Below are 15,299 nucleotides of genomic sequence, written 5' to 3'. Positions count from 1 at the left end.
CAATTTTGCAATTTGCATGTAAAAAGTTTTCTCTTTGGGAGAGATCTCTGCTACTCCTAGACCCACGTCTCCCAGATCTCAGCACTGTCTGGTGACAGAGTGCCCTCACAACTCTGGTAGCATCAGTACAGAGGATACTCTACTGCCCATATCACTGGACAACACAATGCTCTTCACCTTCTGTCACTTCCCAAAATTCATTATTCCTTTTTCTGATTTTCAGTGCTAAGTCCACCTTTTCTTCACAATTGTTTACCTGTTATATTTTCCTCAAGTGGAAAGTATTCTGGTTTTGATGTGGTTCCATCTTGTCTGTTCTATTACCAATCTGTATCCAGAAGCTGTTCACTCAATTATTATTCCTTTGAAAATTATTTAAATAAAGATTTGCATAGCAAAGCTAAAACTAGAACACAGCTCTTTTGATAAACTTTGGATCATATCCTTGTACTGAGGTCTCCCTATCTGTCCTACACCGGCAGATTTGCCCACAACATTGTGAAAGTCATATGAATAAGTCCCCCTGTGGAAGTGACAGCATTGCTTATGGCATCTTTTTGTCTTGTCCTTGGTTATTGAACTCCTTGATCCCTTACTACATTGCTCTCATTTTACACTGGCACAGCTTCATTCAAAAGCAACGTAGTTGCACTGACCTAAAACTGGAGTAAAATGAGAGGCAAGTTAGATGCAAGGTTGTTATGAAAAAATAGATCAAGGTGAAGTGGATTCAGAAAGAGCCATTTAGGGAGGAAAAACAGGTATTTTACTTGCATTCAGCAGCTCTGAATTTGTGCAGTTTTAGCTGTATCCCATCCCTAACAAATATGAACCAGATGGTTCCTGTAAATTCTCCTCTACAGCCAGGCTATTTCACATTCACTCAAGCAAGCTGTCATACCTATTTGTGTATATTTTTCTGTTTATGGATGACAGGTTGCAGTACTGTAGTGTATGTACAGAGTAAGCTAGAGGTTTACAGAACAGAAAAAGCAGAAATTAAAAAAAAATCATTACAATGTGTTTGCTACTTGGTCTAGAAGATTGTCTACTACCAGAGTAGTGGAGTGTAACACTTTACATGTTGGTTACCAGCTAGAAGTGATCAGGTCAAAACCAGATGGGTTGCATTTACTCTATTTTATTTAATAATTTGAACATGTGTGAGACAGTAGGAGCATTCCAGGGTCACCATCATTTACTGAATTGCTTCCTGGTGACTGTTTAGTAGCTTGTTCCTTGCTTCTTCCCCTGCTTATGAAGTTGTTAAGCAGACCTGGGTTATGCAAAGCATACTTGCCCCACGGACACGTTGGGATTTTGGATGATGGGGAATTTTGGGGTTGGCTAGTAGTTTTTGAACTCGTGCCTAACATGGTGATCTGTTTGCTTTCAAATTAGTGTTAGGTTCAGTGCCAAACACACAGAATATCCAAGTATATCTCAATTTACCAACCTCTGGTACACTTGAAGTGTAAGCTGGCATCATAGCAATTGTATTTATCATGGGAGATCACTTGCCTGGATGGCCTCCTTTTTGGTGAGTTCATTGTGCCCTTGACAAACACAGCTCAACACTTAAATCCCTGAAGTTCACTGATGGGCCAGAAGTGTAGATCTCTGTATCATGTCCCAGATACATAGTTCAAAACACAAGTGTTCAGATCAGAGCCAATGTTCATTCAGGTGGCACAAGCATGCTGCATGTGCCAGGAAAATACACCCCTCATAGATTGCTGGTATTCAGCAAGGCAAAAGGAAGAGCAAGTGCTCTTCCATTTCTGTAGGAGGTGAAAGGTCCAAGGTCTTAGCAAGAACATTCAGGAAAAGAGATTTACATAAGTGGTAACTTTTTTCAGTAAGTACTTTGGTGCCAACTGCAAGGGCTCATGTGATTCTACAGATGTTCCAGTGTAATCATTTAGTCATGTCACATTAATGATTGCTGTTATTTAAACAAGAGTAAGTTCAGTGATGTAGCACATAGAATTTCATATGGCTGAGCAAACTGCTGACATGAATTTCGCCTATGTGACTGTGGGAGAAGTTTTGTGAGCTTTCAGAGATGCAAAAGAGTGAAATGTCCTCTTCGCTTGTGTTAGTAGGGTCAGTGGAGAGAGGCTTTTATCAAAGGAATAATCAGAAAGAATGAGGCACAGACTTTATTTCCCTGACAGAAATAGCAAGATACTGGCTGAATTTGTTTCTTAGTTCATCTTCAAGGAGGACTGGCCAGAATGTAATTCCATCTGCATTGTTTAAAGTACAGAGATAGCATTGCAACAAATAAGATTTTCACTGCTTTATGAGAAATTTCTTTAGAATGTTTTCCTTTTTTGCAAGCTTCAATCTGCAAAACTCAAAATACTTGCTTCAGCTCATGGAGAGCAAGCTAGGCATTTGTTTGGTTTTAGTTTTATTACTATGTTTACCTTCAGCCCAATCATTTTGAGCACTGTTTAGATGACGGCTAGCTATTTGAATTCATCAGTATTTTTAAAATAAGTCAGACAATGGCATACTTGAATGTTAAGGCCAGGATCATCTAAGCTTTTAGTGATGCGGATCAGATTGACCTGTGAGATTGCACTCGAAGATGACAGGAGCAGCCTGTGTGTTACATGACCTGGCAAGTATGGCCACAGCCATCATGTGACCAGATTATTCTTAAATCTGTAATGCCAATTTGTTCATAACATAGTGCAGAGAAGGGATGTGGTGCCTTCTTATGAACTAACCTCAGAAATAGTGCTTCCAGAAAAATGCCTGCCTTTCATCCCACTATTTTTCATGTCCAAGTTATGACTAAAAAAAGAGGTTGCAAGATCAGATTGGGGTCTAAATAAATTTTTCTTGTGGTCTGTATTGGTGTTGATGACTACAGAATGCGCAGCCACTGAATTTTGGTGATGATATTATGGTCCCCGTTTCAAGATAATCTCAAGTTTTTCTTGCCTTAACTAATATTTTTTGGCTGTCTTGACAGAAGTAGTATGAACTGGCAACAGTATTGATGAAATCCCTTCCTGCACAACTTCTCCACAGACCTGTGGTGAATTATCAGTTCTTTAGTGTTTTGGAGTAAATGTGATGCACACCAGACAAAGACTTTGGACCAGAGATAGTTGCCGTGGCTGGCTGCTGCCTTCACCTTTAGGGGGAGCAAGATGAGAGGTACCTGTAAGAGTTCTGCACCTCCAGGGGGCTGAGGGATGAGCATTCATGTGTTTCCTGAGGGCAGGGTGTGGACAAGCACCATGTGCAGGCCTGGTCACTGACAGTGCACACAACACGGGAAATAATTTCCCTGTCCATTACCCCGGCAGTGCTCCCAAAATGGCACAGCTTGCATTGTTATGCTAGAAAGAAAAGTTCACATTGCAAGATAAAATGGTCCTTTTAGTTAAACAATCATATTGCTTATGTAACAGCTCTTTTAATGGTAAAGTACAGCTGGAGCCTTGGAACATGTTGTTTACAGAAACGCCACATAAGGGTAATGATGTAAAATGCAGTAAATGGCGCTGGCGTTATTAGACATGGGGAGAGACCTGAGACTGGAACAGTGAGGATGCAGGCGCCACCTTCGTGTGAGAGCAGGAGGTTTGAGCCAAGCTTTAGTAAACCAGGAGAATGGGCTCTGTAAAGGTCATCAGAGGTCTGGTCTAAGGAGCTGCTGCAGCAAGGGCAAATGGTTCTTCTCAAAGCAAGGATGGGAGAGGGCCCAAGAGAGAGGAGCTGGCACAGCACAGACGGTGCCCATAGGGAGGATTTCAAGAACTAGCAAGGGTAGAGGGGACTATGATGGTGAAGATTTGATGTGACAAGGAGAAAGAGGAGGCAGAGAAGACAGAAATTACAAAGCTCTGGAACTTTTCGGTCTCATTTTACTCTAAGTGTACTTACATGCATAGGAGAAAGAGCAAGAATACTCAGCAGCCTTTCTTGAAATGGTAACCACTGACTAATACACATGCATACAAAAGTACACATATACTTACCCACACAAACATGCAATTTCACAAAATTAGGAAAATTGCCCAACTTTCTTCTGAGATATTCAAGGTTTGACAAAGCAAATTCTGACTCAGTGTTAGCTGAAACTGAGATGCAATGGCATCTTCGCTCCAACATATTCATTTTCCTTCTTTCCTTGAGATAGTTCATGAGCTTTGTATGTGTCATTAGCAAAAAACAGAGCTACAGATATGTTTGATGTATTGGTTTTTCATAATATTTTGAACTGATTTGTTCAATCTGGAGTAAAAAAACCTGGGCTTATGGACTGTTGTTGTTTACAGCAAGCTCAAGGTTCATACTTAGATGTTATATGAATGATGAAACAAAGTAAATATTTATTACTGACTGAAATAATGTATTTTCAAAAGCACATCTTTGTACACAAAGCATTTTGTAAATCCCCATTAGTGGTATTTATGCTTCCACATAAAAATTCCTCATTTGCAGCCAACTGAGTATCTTAGGCTTAGATCTTCCTGCTACACGTAATGCAATCACAATGCTGTCACAAACATCAGAACCATTTTTGTAAAATATGATGTTAAGGAAGACTGAGTTCATTGTGCTATACATATGTAAATGCCTCTCTTTCAGTAGTCTCAGAGGAAAGAAGATGCCAGAAAGAATTCTCAACCAGCGTACATATTAATTGTCACCACCTTTCATGGGATAGTAAAGTGCATTCATACAAAGAAAGGCATTAAGAATCAAGGAGGCTGCACAGGGAAAGTGAGGGCATTTGAGTGAGACCTAAGGAAGTCACACGATAAATTATGGTAATCTAATTGTAATCCAGAAAATCATTCTTCTCTTGTTTGTGTCTGTAATGAGGTAATGGTGCAGCTCCTCTGGCTTCACACAGCCACTACAAATTTACATCAGGCTGTGGAAGATCAGGCTGCAGCACAAGTTCTTTGTTATTGTTGTATCTCTGCAAGGATGTCTGAGTTCAGAATAGCTATTGGTGTAATTTGCAGCAGTGAACATGTTGTTCCTCTGTAGCTCAAACTCCTTTCAGTTTCAGAAAACTGGTTATCACAGAGCACAATTAAGTGGTTGTTGATCCTGTATGTTTATGTGGTTGTGTGTAAGCTTTTCAAATCTGGCTGTGGATAAGAAATCCACTGCATGACTAAATAATTGGACTGAAAGTTTTGCAAATAAATTATCTGGACAGAAACAGCACTCATATGGATATGCTTCAGAATAATAGAACTCTACTGAAAACCACTAGGTGTGCTTGAAGTAGAATGACTTCTGTCTCTGATTGGCATCTGCTCAGAATGGGAACAATTAGAACTATGCACAAAATTAAATTTTCTGAATGAAAACAGGTTCCCAGCTACATACTAAAATAAAGGGATGCAAATCAATATCTGATGATTTCTACATAAGCATGACTTGGCAGAGATTCTGTCTTTAGTTCCACCACTTTTCACTTAGGGACTTGACTTGGGTTCTGCCTTTTGCTGAGGCATGGCTGTTCACAAGAAATTGAAATGCTGCTTGCCTCTGTAATTTCCCACTGTGTAGTCCTTGGTTGTTCTGTGCTGCTTCTCTCCTGTGTAGAGGATGCTAACTGAGTTGATATTACCTTAATGAACACATTGGAAGTGTGGTTAATGCTGCTAGACTCCATATTTAAAAACATTTTTTGAAATCAGAGTGAGTGTCAGTAAAGTACTCTCCTGTGGCTGTGGCTCCAATGACCGGTACAATGACTTAATTGACATTCTTGTGCAGTGCTTGGATCCCTGCCAGTTAATGACCCATTGCAGCAGTCTGCACAGGCAAATCACCCCTTTTGTCCTGCTCCTCAGGCTGATGGACCTCTGCCCAAGTAATGGCTGCAGGCTCCTATTCTCAGCTGGCACAGACCCCAGCATGACCATAAACATCCCCAAAAGGATCATAATATGGTATATGGGACAGATTCTGATATACCACCAAGATGTTCTGCTGAAGTTGGTGACTTTGCCAGTGGCATAGCTGAAAGGAGAAACTGGTCCCTACACTGTTGTTTTCTCAAGCAGTGAAGCACTTGCAGGCTCTCAGCTAGTCTTGTCCCTTTAGATGATGCCAGTTTTTTATGAACCCTTTGTCAAACATTCAAAATAGCTTTTATTTTTGTTCTGCTTTTAAATGGTTGTATTGTCTCTTCCCCCACAGGATTTTCCATTCTTCAGGCAATTATGGAAGCAGCAGTACAGAACAACTGGCAAGTGACAGCCAGATCTGTAGGAAGCATAAAAGATGTTCAAGAGTTCAGAAGAATTATAGAGGAGATGGACAGACGGCAAGAAAAAAGATACTTAATTGACTGTGAAGTAGACAGAATCAACACCATTTTGGAACAGGTATCTGCTTTTCAGAAATTGTGATCTCTCTGTGACAGACATTGTCAATATTTCTAGAACTGCTTATTTCTAGAGATTATTAAGTATCCTTTGAGATTCAAGTCCCAATAACTGGCCAGTTACCTAGTAAAATTAAAATGTCTCAGTGACGCTCATAGTTGGTGGCAGCACTTACATGTAACCTACCAGGAAATATCACTGTGATGTTTTTTCCCAAATGTTAATAATGAATAATTTTTAAGTAGATAAGGAACCTGGAACCTCAACTGCCACAGCAATATTACTGGAATCAAGGCTACTTGTAAGGATTGCAAGACAGGTGCAATTTTTTATGTGGAACATGAAACAAGAAATAAAAAGCCAGTCAAGTATCACAGAATCATCTTAAAGAATTCCCAGAAGGAAATCCTGCTAATGAAAAATTCAGCTGGTAGTCCAGACAATTCATCAGTACATTTTGGTACATAAAGTCCTCCCCTCTGCACAGCCAGTGCTGTTGATGGGCTAAATTGTGGGTGATGGGGTCTAAGCACCTTGTTGGGCAAGATGCATCTGGAGTGACTGTTTTGCTCTTGCATGGCTTTCCCAGTGATTGCCCCAGAGGAATGGCCAAACCCTCTGGCCATCCCAGGGTATTGCCCGCTCTGCCTGTGTCCCTGGCTGTGCTGTGCAGTGAGCTTGAAGAGGTGTAATAACAGCTACAAATTGTCAGAAGCAGACACAGGACAGTTCCCTGCTGCCTGGGCTCACAGTAAAGCTGGTGTGGCACCAAATCCATGCTGCTTGGTTAGTCACAGGCATGTGGGAATTCACTTGCATTAAGACTGAAAAACCCTCTGATTACTGCCACTTTGTAAATTTAACTGTGGGTTCATAGTATGGAATAGATCAATAACATTTAAATTTCATGAAGCATTAGCATATCTCTTGGAAATGTTGTGTTGTAAACTAGCAACAAGCTGACCTCAGTGCCATAAACCCTGGGAAACATGAAAAATATATTCACTGTGTTCCTTCTCAAAATATTCAGTTCCTGTCAGGCCTTGAGGTGTATCACAGAGGGTCAGGCTGTGGGGACAGCCAGGTGCCACAGCTGCTATTACAGAGCAAGGAAGGAGGCGCTCAAGGGAACAGGGCACAAGGTGTGCTGGCCCCTGACTCTGACAATTGCTGTGGTTGTGATGCTAATACAAGCATTGCATTTTATGCTGTATTTTTAGGCAATATGGTTAGTGCTGTCTTTAAGGGAATTCAAAAGTGTAAGAAACTTTTTTTTTTTTTGGTTGCTCATGTTCTTGGAAAAGATGCAAAACACTATACCTACTCACAGCCCACTCTTTTGAAAATGCTGCAGCAGAGCACTCCTGAGCCAAGCTTAAAGAGCTCTGTGGGCCCCCTCTCAGCTGAGATGAGAAGCAGGCCTTTTATTTGATCTGGCTTCATTTACATTTGTTCTCATTTTTTCTTCTATTGTCCAAATAAGAGAAAAATAAGTCAAACCACTTCAGTACCTACAAGGAAAGCTGTATACCAAGCAAGTCGTGTAGCAAAAAAACCTGGTGACTCTTTTTTCTGCTGATATTCTAAATTCAACTCTCTTGAAGCTTAAATTTTGTTAAATGTATGATTTGGTCTTCTGTCTGTGTGATTAGCATAGGTTAAGTAAAAATTTGCTGCTGGGGTCTCCACATTTCCCCAAACTCTGCAGTACATGCTGGTACACCCGATGCTAAAAATATCTTCTGTCAACAATTTCCAGAGGTTTTTTAATTGGATACTGAAAAGCAGTGACTTCAATTTCTGCAGGGAAAGTCAGTAATGGTGGATGGACCCTAGGTTGATGGCTGAACAATTATTGTTTGTAGGCTTTTCCTTCCATCTCCTCTGCTTACCCTGTTATCTTCTCATAAAGTAGTTAAAAGTTTTCACAAACATGTGTCATATTTAAATCCATCCATCCAGTTTGCTCAAGGGAATGGAGAGTTGTCTTTTTTTCAGCCAAGTGTGTTTGCTGATAGCATAATATTGAGGGGAGAGATAAGTCTGGATTTGCATATTTCAAATCTAGCGTTTTATTGCAGTTTAAAAAGTCAATTCAGTGCTATGTGTGGAGTTTAGGAAGGCTGCTCAGCTGAGAAGCACTAACATCTGAGCCTGGTACCACTTGCTGATGCACATTTGCAGATGGGTTTGTTTTTCCCAGTGAGAACAAAAGGGAGCCAAGACACCCTACCTGTCTGAACTGCTGTGTCAGAGCACTGGTGGACAAAGTGTGTCCCATAGAGGGCTGGTACAGGCTGCCTCTGCCCAGCTGCCTCTCCATCCCTCTCCCTTTTTTGCCCTCCTAGGAGCAGAAATCCAAAGGTCAAAACCCTCCCATTAACTTCTGGGTGTGCTGCCTCCCCCTAGAGAGGGGGTTTATGTGGTTACTGTGTGGCACTCTGCTATTACTCTGAGTCAGCAGCAGCACTTGCCAGTGACCCTGGATTTCAGAGGCTTAAATAGAACTTATTCAAGAAGAAAAGTCATAGCAGAAATAAACAGACTGTAAACCACTAAACAGTCTACACACGCACCGAGTTTGCTATCAGACTTTTGGGCTCTTGGCCAGCCCATTCAGCAAGCTTGTCAGTGCTCTGCTCCAGGAGCCATGTATCATGGCTTTGTTTTAGTGCTTGGATTCAGTGAGAGTGACCTCTTTTCCTGCATCAGGCTGGTCAGTGTGTGCACTTCTCTTCCTTTGATCCTTTCTTCAACCAGTTCAGACCAGGGTCTATATATCTTCCAAAAATTCAGGCTCATCCAAAGACAATTACACATCTGGGGATTTTCTTCTGAGACTTCAGGTCATTCTGGAATATTCTGTACCTTCCTCCAGTGAGTCAGTGACCTTGAGTATTCTGTATGCCTTTAGCATATGGCACGTGTGTGTGAGTCCCTACATTTCCAAGACCTGTCATATGAAGTATTTCTCTTCTCAGGGCTCTGATACTTGATCTTCCCAGCTGTGAATATAAGGTCAGGGAAAGAGGGAACCTCAGCTCCTACTCTGCCTGAGTAACCTATTTTGTGCCAAATTTCATACTGTAGGCTGATTTGTTTTCATTCCCCATTCAGAAGATTTTGTGATGAGACTTATATTTTGTCCTGGAGGTGGATACCCTGCTCTAACCTCTTCAGCTGTAGAATAGAGGGAAGCCGAGAAATCAGTAGTTATTCTGTAAATTGCCATCTGTTTGTTCACCTGCCCTGTAGTTCCATAACCACTGAGCATGTGGATCTATATCCCCCTTGCACAACAAAACTATATCCAATTCAATCATCTACTGGCCTCTCAGGCATACAGATAGCAACACTTATATCATGCAAAATTCATAAGCTCCCCACACTTCTTGTCCCTTGATGCTAAAATATTCTGTATTTCTTCACAGATAGATATAAAATTTTGTTCTCATAAACAGAAGAACATTTTCTTCTGAGAGCTAACAGTAAGCCTTAGCCTGTTCAACCAGGTATTTAGAGACATGCTTTTGAGTTAAGAAATATGTTTTTCTTATTCTCAGGATAATAAGCTGTATTTCAGACCAGAGTGGCTTTATGTCCACTTAGAAGAAAATCTCCTGAGGGCAAACGAGGAGGAAGAAACTCCATTCAGAATCAAAATGGTGAAACTTTACAAAAGACCTGTTTATTCCAGAGCCTGCATGCTTTTATCAAAAGGATGCTATCTCCAAACTTAGTCATGAAGGTTAGGCTCCAAGGCAGTGTCTGTATTAAGTGAAGGCATCTCACAAAGCAAAAGCAATATTACAGCAGAGAATGCAGTCCCCAAAGTTTTACAATGACAGCCAGACTGTCAAAGACAACTTAAAGTGAAACCTCTTTGGGATTAAGAAGGGTAATCTGATTGCCTGAACTCTGTCCTGTGCTCACACTAACTATGACGACCTTCAAGTCTGAAATTCTGAGATTAGGATGGAGGTGTGCAGGTTTTCAGTACAGCCCCAGCTGCATCTCCCTGCAGAGCTACTCAGATCTCAGAGTGAGCTCACTGCACAGCAGCTTTCACATTTAGGGGGTCATAAGAATAAACACAGAACTGCAGTATTGGGTTGATGAACAGTCATTAAAAATAACAATAGTGAAAACTGTAATTGAAAAAATTCAAGACCGCTGTCATGTAAACTTCCTGCTTTATGTGTTCCATTATAAACAGATAGTCTGGGGAGGGGGGGGGTTTGCCTGTGTTCTCCATAGCAATTTAAAATACAATTGCCTACAAATCCAGAGGGCCACTTGAAGCAGAGCCATGAGTAGCTTCAGCTTCTGCTTTGCTTTTGAAGCCCAGCAATGCCATGTCCTCTGAAGGCACTGCACTGCTCCGAGCAGCCCCTCCAGAGCAGTGTGCCTGTCCCCTTCTCCAGGGCTCAGGGCCACAGCTGTGTCACAGGCTGATTTTATCTTCTGTGTGGAGCAGTGGGGTTCAGCTGAGGCTCCGAGAGAGTATCTTCTTTGTAGACTGTTGTGTAACATCACACTGAAACTGGTACAGTTCATTTTTACATTTCCAATGAACTAGAAACTTAAAATTTAGGACATTTCTTCATTAGATACCCATGAGTATTGTTGAAACCAGGATGTAAAGGAGAATGAAAGGTCACTTCTTTCTCTTCACACCCAGAGAGTTTCAGCTGCTCCCAAGTCCGTGTGGACACATGGGGAGGAAAGGGGAATTACTTAGGTCAGACACCCTCAGGAGGTGGCCAGCAGAAGAGTGAGAATGGGGATAAGTCAAAAGTGACAGCTGTATCTGCTTAAAGGGCCTGCTCCTGTCAGCAGAAACTCATAAAGGGCAGGAGATGAATTGCTAAAGCAGAGACAGTAACATCTTGGGTTAATTGCCCCACATACAGCACATTTCACACATACCTGAGGAAAGAATTTCTAGCTTGTAAAAAGGAATGTCTCTCCAAAGCCATCATCCAGATTTCATAAAACAAGCCAGGTTCTAAATGACAGGAATTTATCAGAGTGTTATTAGTCATTCTGCAGAATGATTGAAGTAATGGCACACAAAGCTTAAAAGTGTTCAAAAGACATTAAAGCACAGTTTTAAATGTATCTGATCAGTAGTAATAATAATTAATCCAGAAACATCTCCCTGTGAATGTGGAAGCTTGCTGCCAAGCAACTATTGTTTCTTGTGCCAGTGGTGTATGAACCTGAAGTCAGCATTAGTTTTTATTTTTCTGTGATTGTAACAGTCACTCATTTTATGTTTTATGATAATTTATGGGCTATTTATGCACATGTCAATGCACACACATGCATCTGCTTGTAATACTTTGCATATTTTTACCACAATATTTGTAGTATTCTGTTATGCTGTTACAGTCATACTTACATGGCAACTTCTGCATTGCCATTAAATGTACAGAGAACCAAAATCTTTGTTTAGTTATGCTGTTGCAAGTACAGAGTCAACCGTTATCCTGAAGATCATATTTAAATTGATATCACCGTGCTCATACAGAGATTGTATTTGCTTTGAACTTCAGTTAATAGGTAGCTGTAAAAGCCCAAATTGCTGCATAGCTCATCTTTCTATGCAGCTTTTCAGTGCACAGAAATGATGCATGTCTTTGCCCTGAGCCCTCTGAGGGTCCCACTCACTGTTGAGCCTGTGTCCACACTGTGTGAGCTGCTCAGGTTGTTACCCTTGTGGACCCTCACCTTTCCCAGCTTTGGGAATCTTTATCACCTCTTCTAAGCTCCTTACTGATTTTCAAACCACTCACTCAGTCATCTCCTCCAGGCTTTAAAAATCAGTTTGTATATAAGTTGCTTTGTTTCAGTCCTGGCATTTAAATGTGGTTCTTTCTCCTTTTACATAAAGGATAAGCCCTTTCATCTTAGCAGACATTACCTTAATTTCTGCATCTGTCTCTCAAATAGTTTAATGCTTGAAACTCTGCTTCTAACCAAAGCCTTTCCTTAATTAGTTTCCAAGGCAACCAACCATCTTGGTGACAATTCAGATGAACCAACTGCAGGGAGAGGAAGGAAACACACTATCAAAATGAATAGTGATAGCACAGTACCACTGTGCAAACAGGCCTTGTACATCACCAGAGACAGCACGATAGTTCTGGTGTCTCATCAGTTCATTTACAAGGAAAGAAGTAAAAGAAAAGCTGCACAAGAGTGTGTGTCTTTTGTTCACAGCTCACTAAGCTGGGATTAATGGCTTCAGTGTGATATGGATCACGTATCTGGGGGAGGAGGGGAACCACTGGGGCTTTCCAGGGCCCCTCATGGACCAAGGTGTTCCCAAGTGCATCTCATAGAGCACAGTTACAGTGCAGTTCAGATTTTCAGAATGGGGGCTGCTCCCCTGGGCTTTTTGAGCCCAGGAGCTGGTGGTGCAGTCTGGAACACCCTGGGATTTCACAGCTACAGACTTGTGGGGAGACATCCCCAGAAGTGAGCTCCAGAGGAGTGAGTGATCAAGAGCTGTGCTGTGCTTGCTGCAGGCTCCAGCTGGGTTTGGATCAGGCGTTCTATGGCAGAGTACATCCCAGTCCAGGCTCTCACTGCTGGCGTTGGACATTCATATGGGACTCCTGTCTCTTAACCCCTCTTAGCTGTGCAATTCCACCTGCCTCTGGGGACCAGATTTAAGACATCAGGGGGAGCTTGGATTATTTTTATAGATAATCAGGCCCATCAATCAACTCAACTCAAATACAAACTTACCCCACAGAATCCAACCAGTGAGGTGGAAAGCAGTGTTATAATTTTAGAGAAAACTAATGTTCCATGGCTTAAAAAAAGCCCATGTTACTAAATTAAATTTGTTCGTGTCACACCATAGGCATGCATGCAGAGGTATAATGGTGTATATATTATTGTAAGCTCTGTCTTCCAAAATGTGTAATAAATAAAACTATCAACAATATACATAGACACTTAAAAAATACATTAAGTATCTTCTATCCTGGGAAAATGCATGTAAAGAATCAGAAAAGAAAAATATTGCTGTATCTCTGTTACCTCATATGAGTAAAACAGGCAGCCCTGCTGCATAAAAATCTAGTAAAAATAAATTAACCCTTCATAATCTTTTTCAGTTCATGGTTTATGCACCAAGTTATATGGGAATACTGCAGAGTGCTGCTTATAGTGAAGCAGAATAAACCTTTCAGACTCTTTGAAAGCATTGAAAAAAGCAAATTGAGTGCAATTCCAGTCACAGTAAAATGCTATTTATAATAAAAAATAAGAAAAAGTAACCTTGTCTTTCCTAGAGGAGATTGCACTATTTTTTCTAAATTTTGTAGGGCATTTGAAAAGGAAAGGAAATGCTTAAAAAGGGAAAAAAAAAAAGAATGGCTACTATTCAGTATTTTTGGTCTGCTTGAAAGCAGTGCTCTGCAGTACAGAACCCCTTCCAAAAAATTCTCGTGTGAGCACTGGGGCTGAATTACTGCGACACTTCTGGGTTATATCCAAATAATAGTTTGAAGTGATCCTGACATGCAGTAATAGTTTATATAAGCAGAATTCTTTATCCAAGGACTCTTGTCCAATTCCAGAGAATAACACTGGGATTTTACTCTGACATGCTGATGGGAAGCACAGAGAAAATGATAAATGTGTGTGTTTTTAAAATGAAAACTGTGTGACTCAGTTTACCTAATTTCTTCCTTTCTTCCCCCAGTGAATATAGACCCTTTTATATTTTGAGCAGCTAAGACTGAAGAAGTTTATGCTGTGGGATGTGAAAAGAAGAAACAAGCATTGTTTATGTGCGTCTGTGATTGCAAGGGTGTGCTCTGAAGGGTGTTGGATGTACAGTTTCATGGAACTGAAAGCCAAAAGGGACAGTTGGGTGTCTCCTGTGCCACAGGGTTTGGGCACATGGTCCAAAGCGCACTAAAGAGCTGCCTATTAGGGATGTGGATGCACCATTAAATTGTGGGACAGTGCTGGCTTCTGCTGAAGGTTTGGACAACTGAGAATAAATGTAATATTACTATTATTAGCAATCTTTGTGAAAGTGACTTCAGATGTTGTGAAATTTAGGGAAGTACTAAGCTAGAAGTCAGCTTTGGTAGTGGTGGTTTTGATCTACCTGATATGGACTTATAGTTCTCCAACAGCTGCTGGAGAGCAAGGGGGCAGCAAAAGGAAAGAGAGGCCATGGGGAAGCTGGAAGTGGGGATGGTGGGACCATGTTATACAGGACTGGAGCTGGCTGCACTGTAGATTGAAGGAAATGTAACTACAAATGTTGCTAGGAAAGCAACTTATCTGTGATTTCTGTGAGATCTAAAGCCTCCATGGGAAATTTTAGGTGAAATTTAAATTTCATAAGAACCTAGGATTTTACAGAGGCTTGAAAAAGTGCTGGAACTTCCTTGAATGTTAAATCATCTTTCATGATCATTTCTCGAAGGAGGATATTTCTCAAAAAATATACTAGAACAGCATAGATAATTTAAATATTATCTCCTTAAAATTACCTGTGTGTGAAAACCACTGCTGCAGAGTAATGTATGTAATAACTCGTTTGCTTCCCATAAATACAGCTGCAAAAAAACTCCTCCAGAACACAACTGGATTTTTAGTTCATTACCCTTACTCAAGAATCTAAAGAATTCACTATTTAAAATTTTATGACACATCTCTTCAAAGAAGTTGTCTGGGAACAAGTATCTTTTCATGAAGGTATCTTGGCAAAATAAGGGGGAAAGGTCTCAGCAATTTTCAGTATCCTTCTCATATGGCACAAAGAATTTTTGTTTTGGTTGTAACAGCCCTTTGTATCTGATCATGTTTTTAGTGAGCTAGCTTCAAGTGATGAAAGGAGTTTAAATTTTGACTATTTTTGACATGAAGGTCTTTGTATTGAAGGACGTG

The 15,299-nt window shown here is 40.8% G+C and overlaps 1 protein-coding gene across 4 annotated transcripts in view; it reads left to right on the top strand.

Moving 5' to 3' along the window:
• Positions 1 to 15,299, top strand: part of GRIA3 (glutamate ionotropic receptor AMPA type subunit 3) — a 142,376-nt gene that overhangs the window by 58,676 nt on the left and 68,401 nt on the right. For all 4 annotated transcript variants that reach the window (XR_010784539.1, XM_066559593.1, XM_066559592.1 and 1 more), the window contains exon 4: positions 6,190 to 6,377. Coding sequence is in view for 3 of the 4 variants with exons in the window: in XM_066559593.1 (XP_066415690.1) it covers positions 6,190 to 6,377 (188 nt within the window). In the remaining variant the exon portion in view is untranslated. The remainder of the gene's footprint in view (positions 1 to 6,189; positions 6,378 to 15,299) is intronic.

This window comes from Molothrus aeneus, chromosome 14 (assembly GCF_037042795.1).
Source record: "Molothrus aeneus isolate 106 chromosome 14, BPBGC_Maene_1.0, whole genome shotgun sequence".
Lineage (NCBI taxonomy): Eukaryota > Metazoa > Chordata > Aves > Passeriformes > Icteridae > Molothrus > Molothrus aeneus.
The sequence above is the reverse complement of the archived record's forward strand: the minus strand, read 5'-3'. Positions and strand labels throughout refer to the sequence as shown.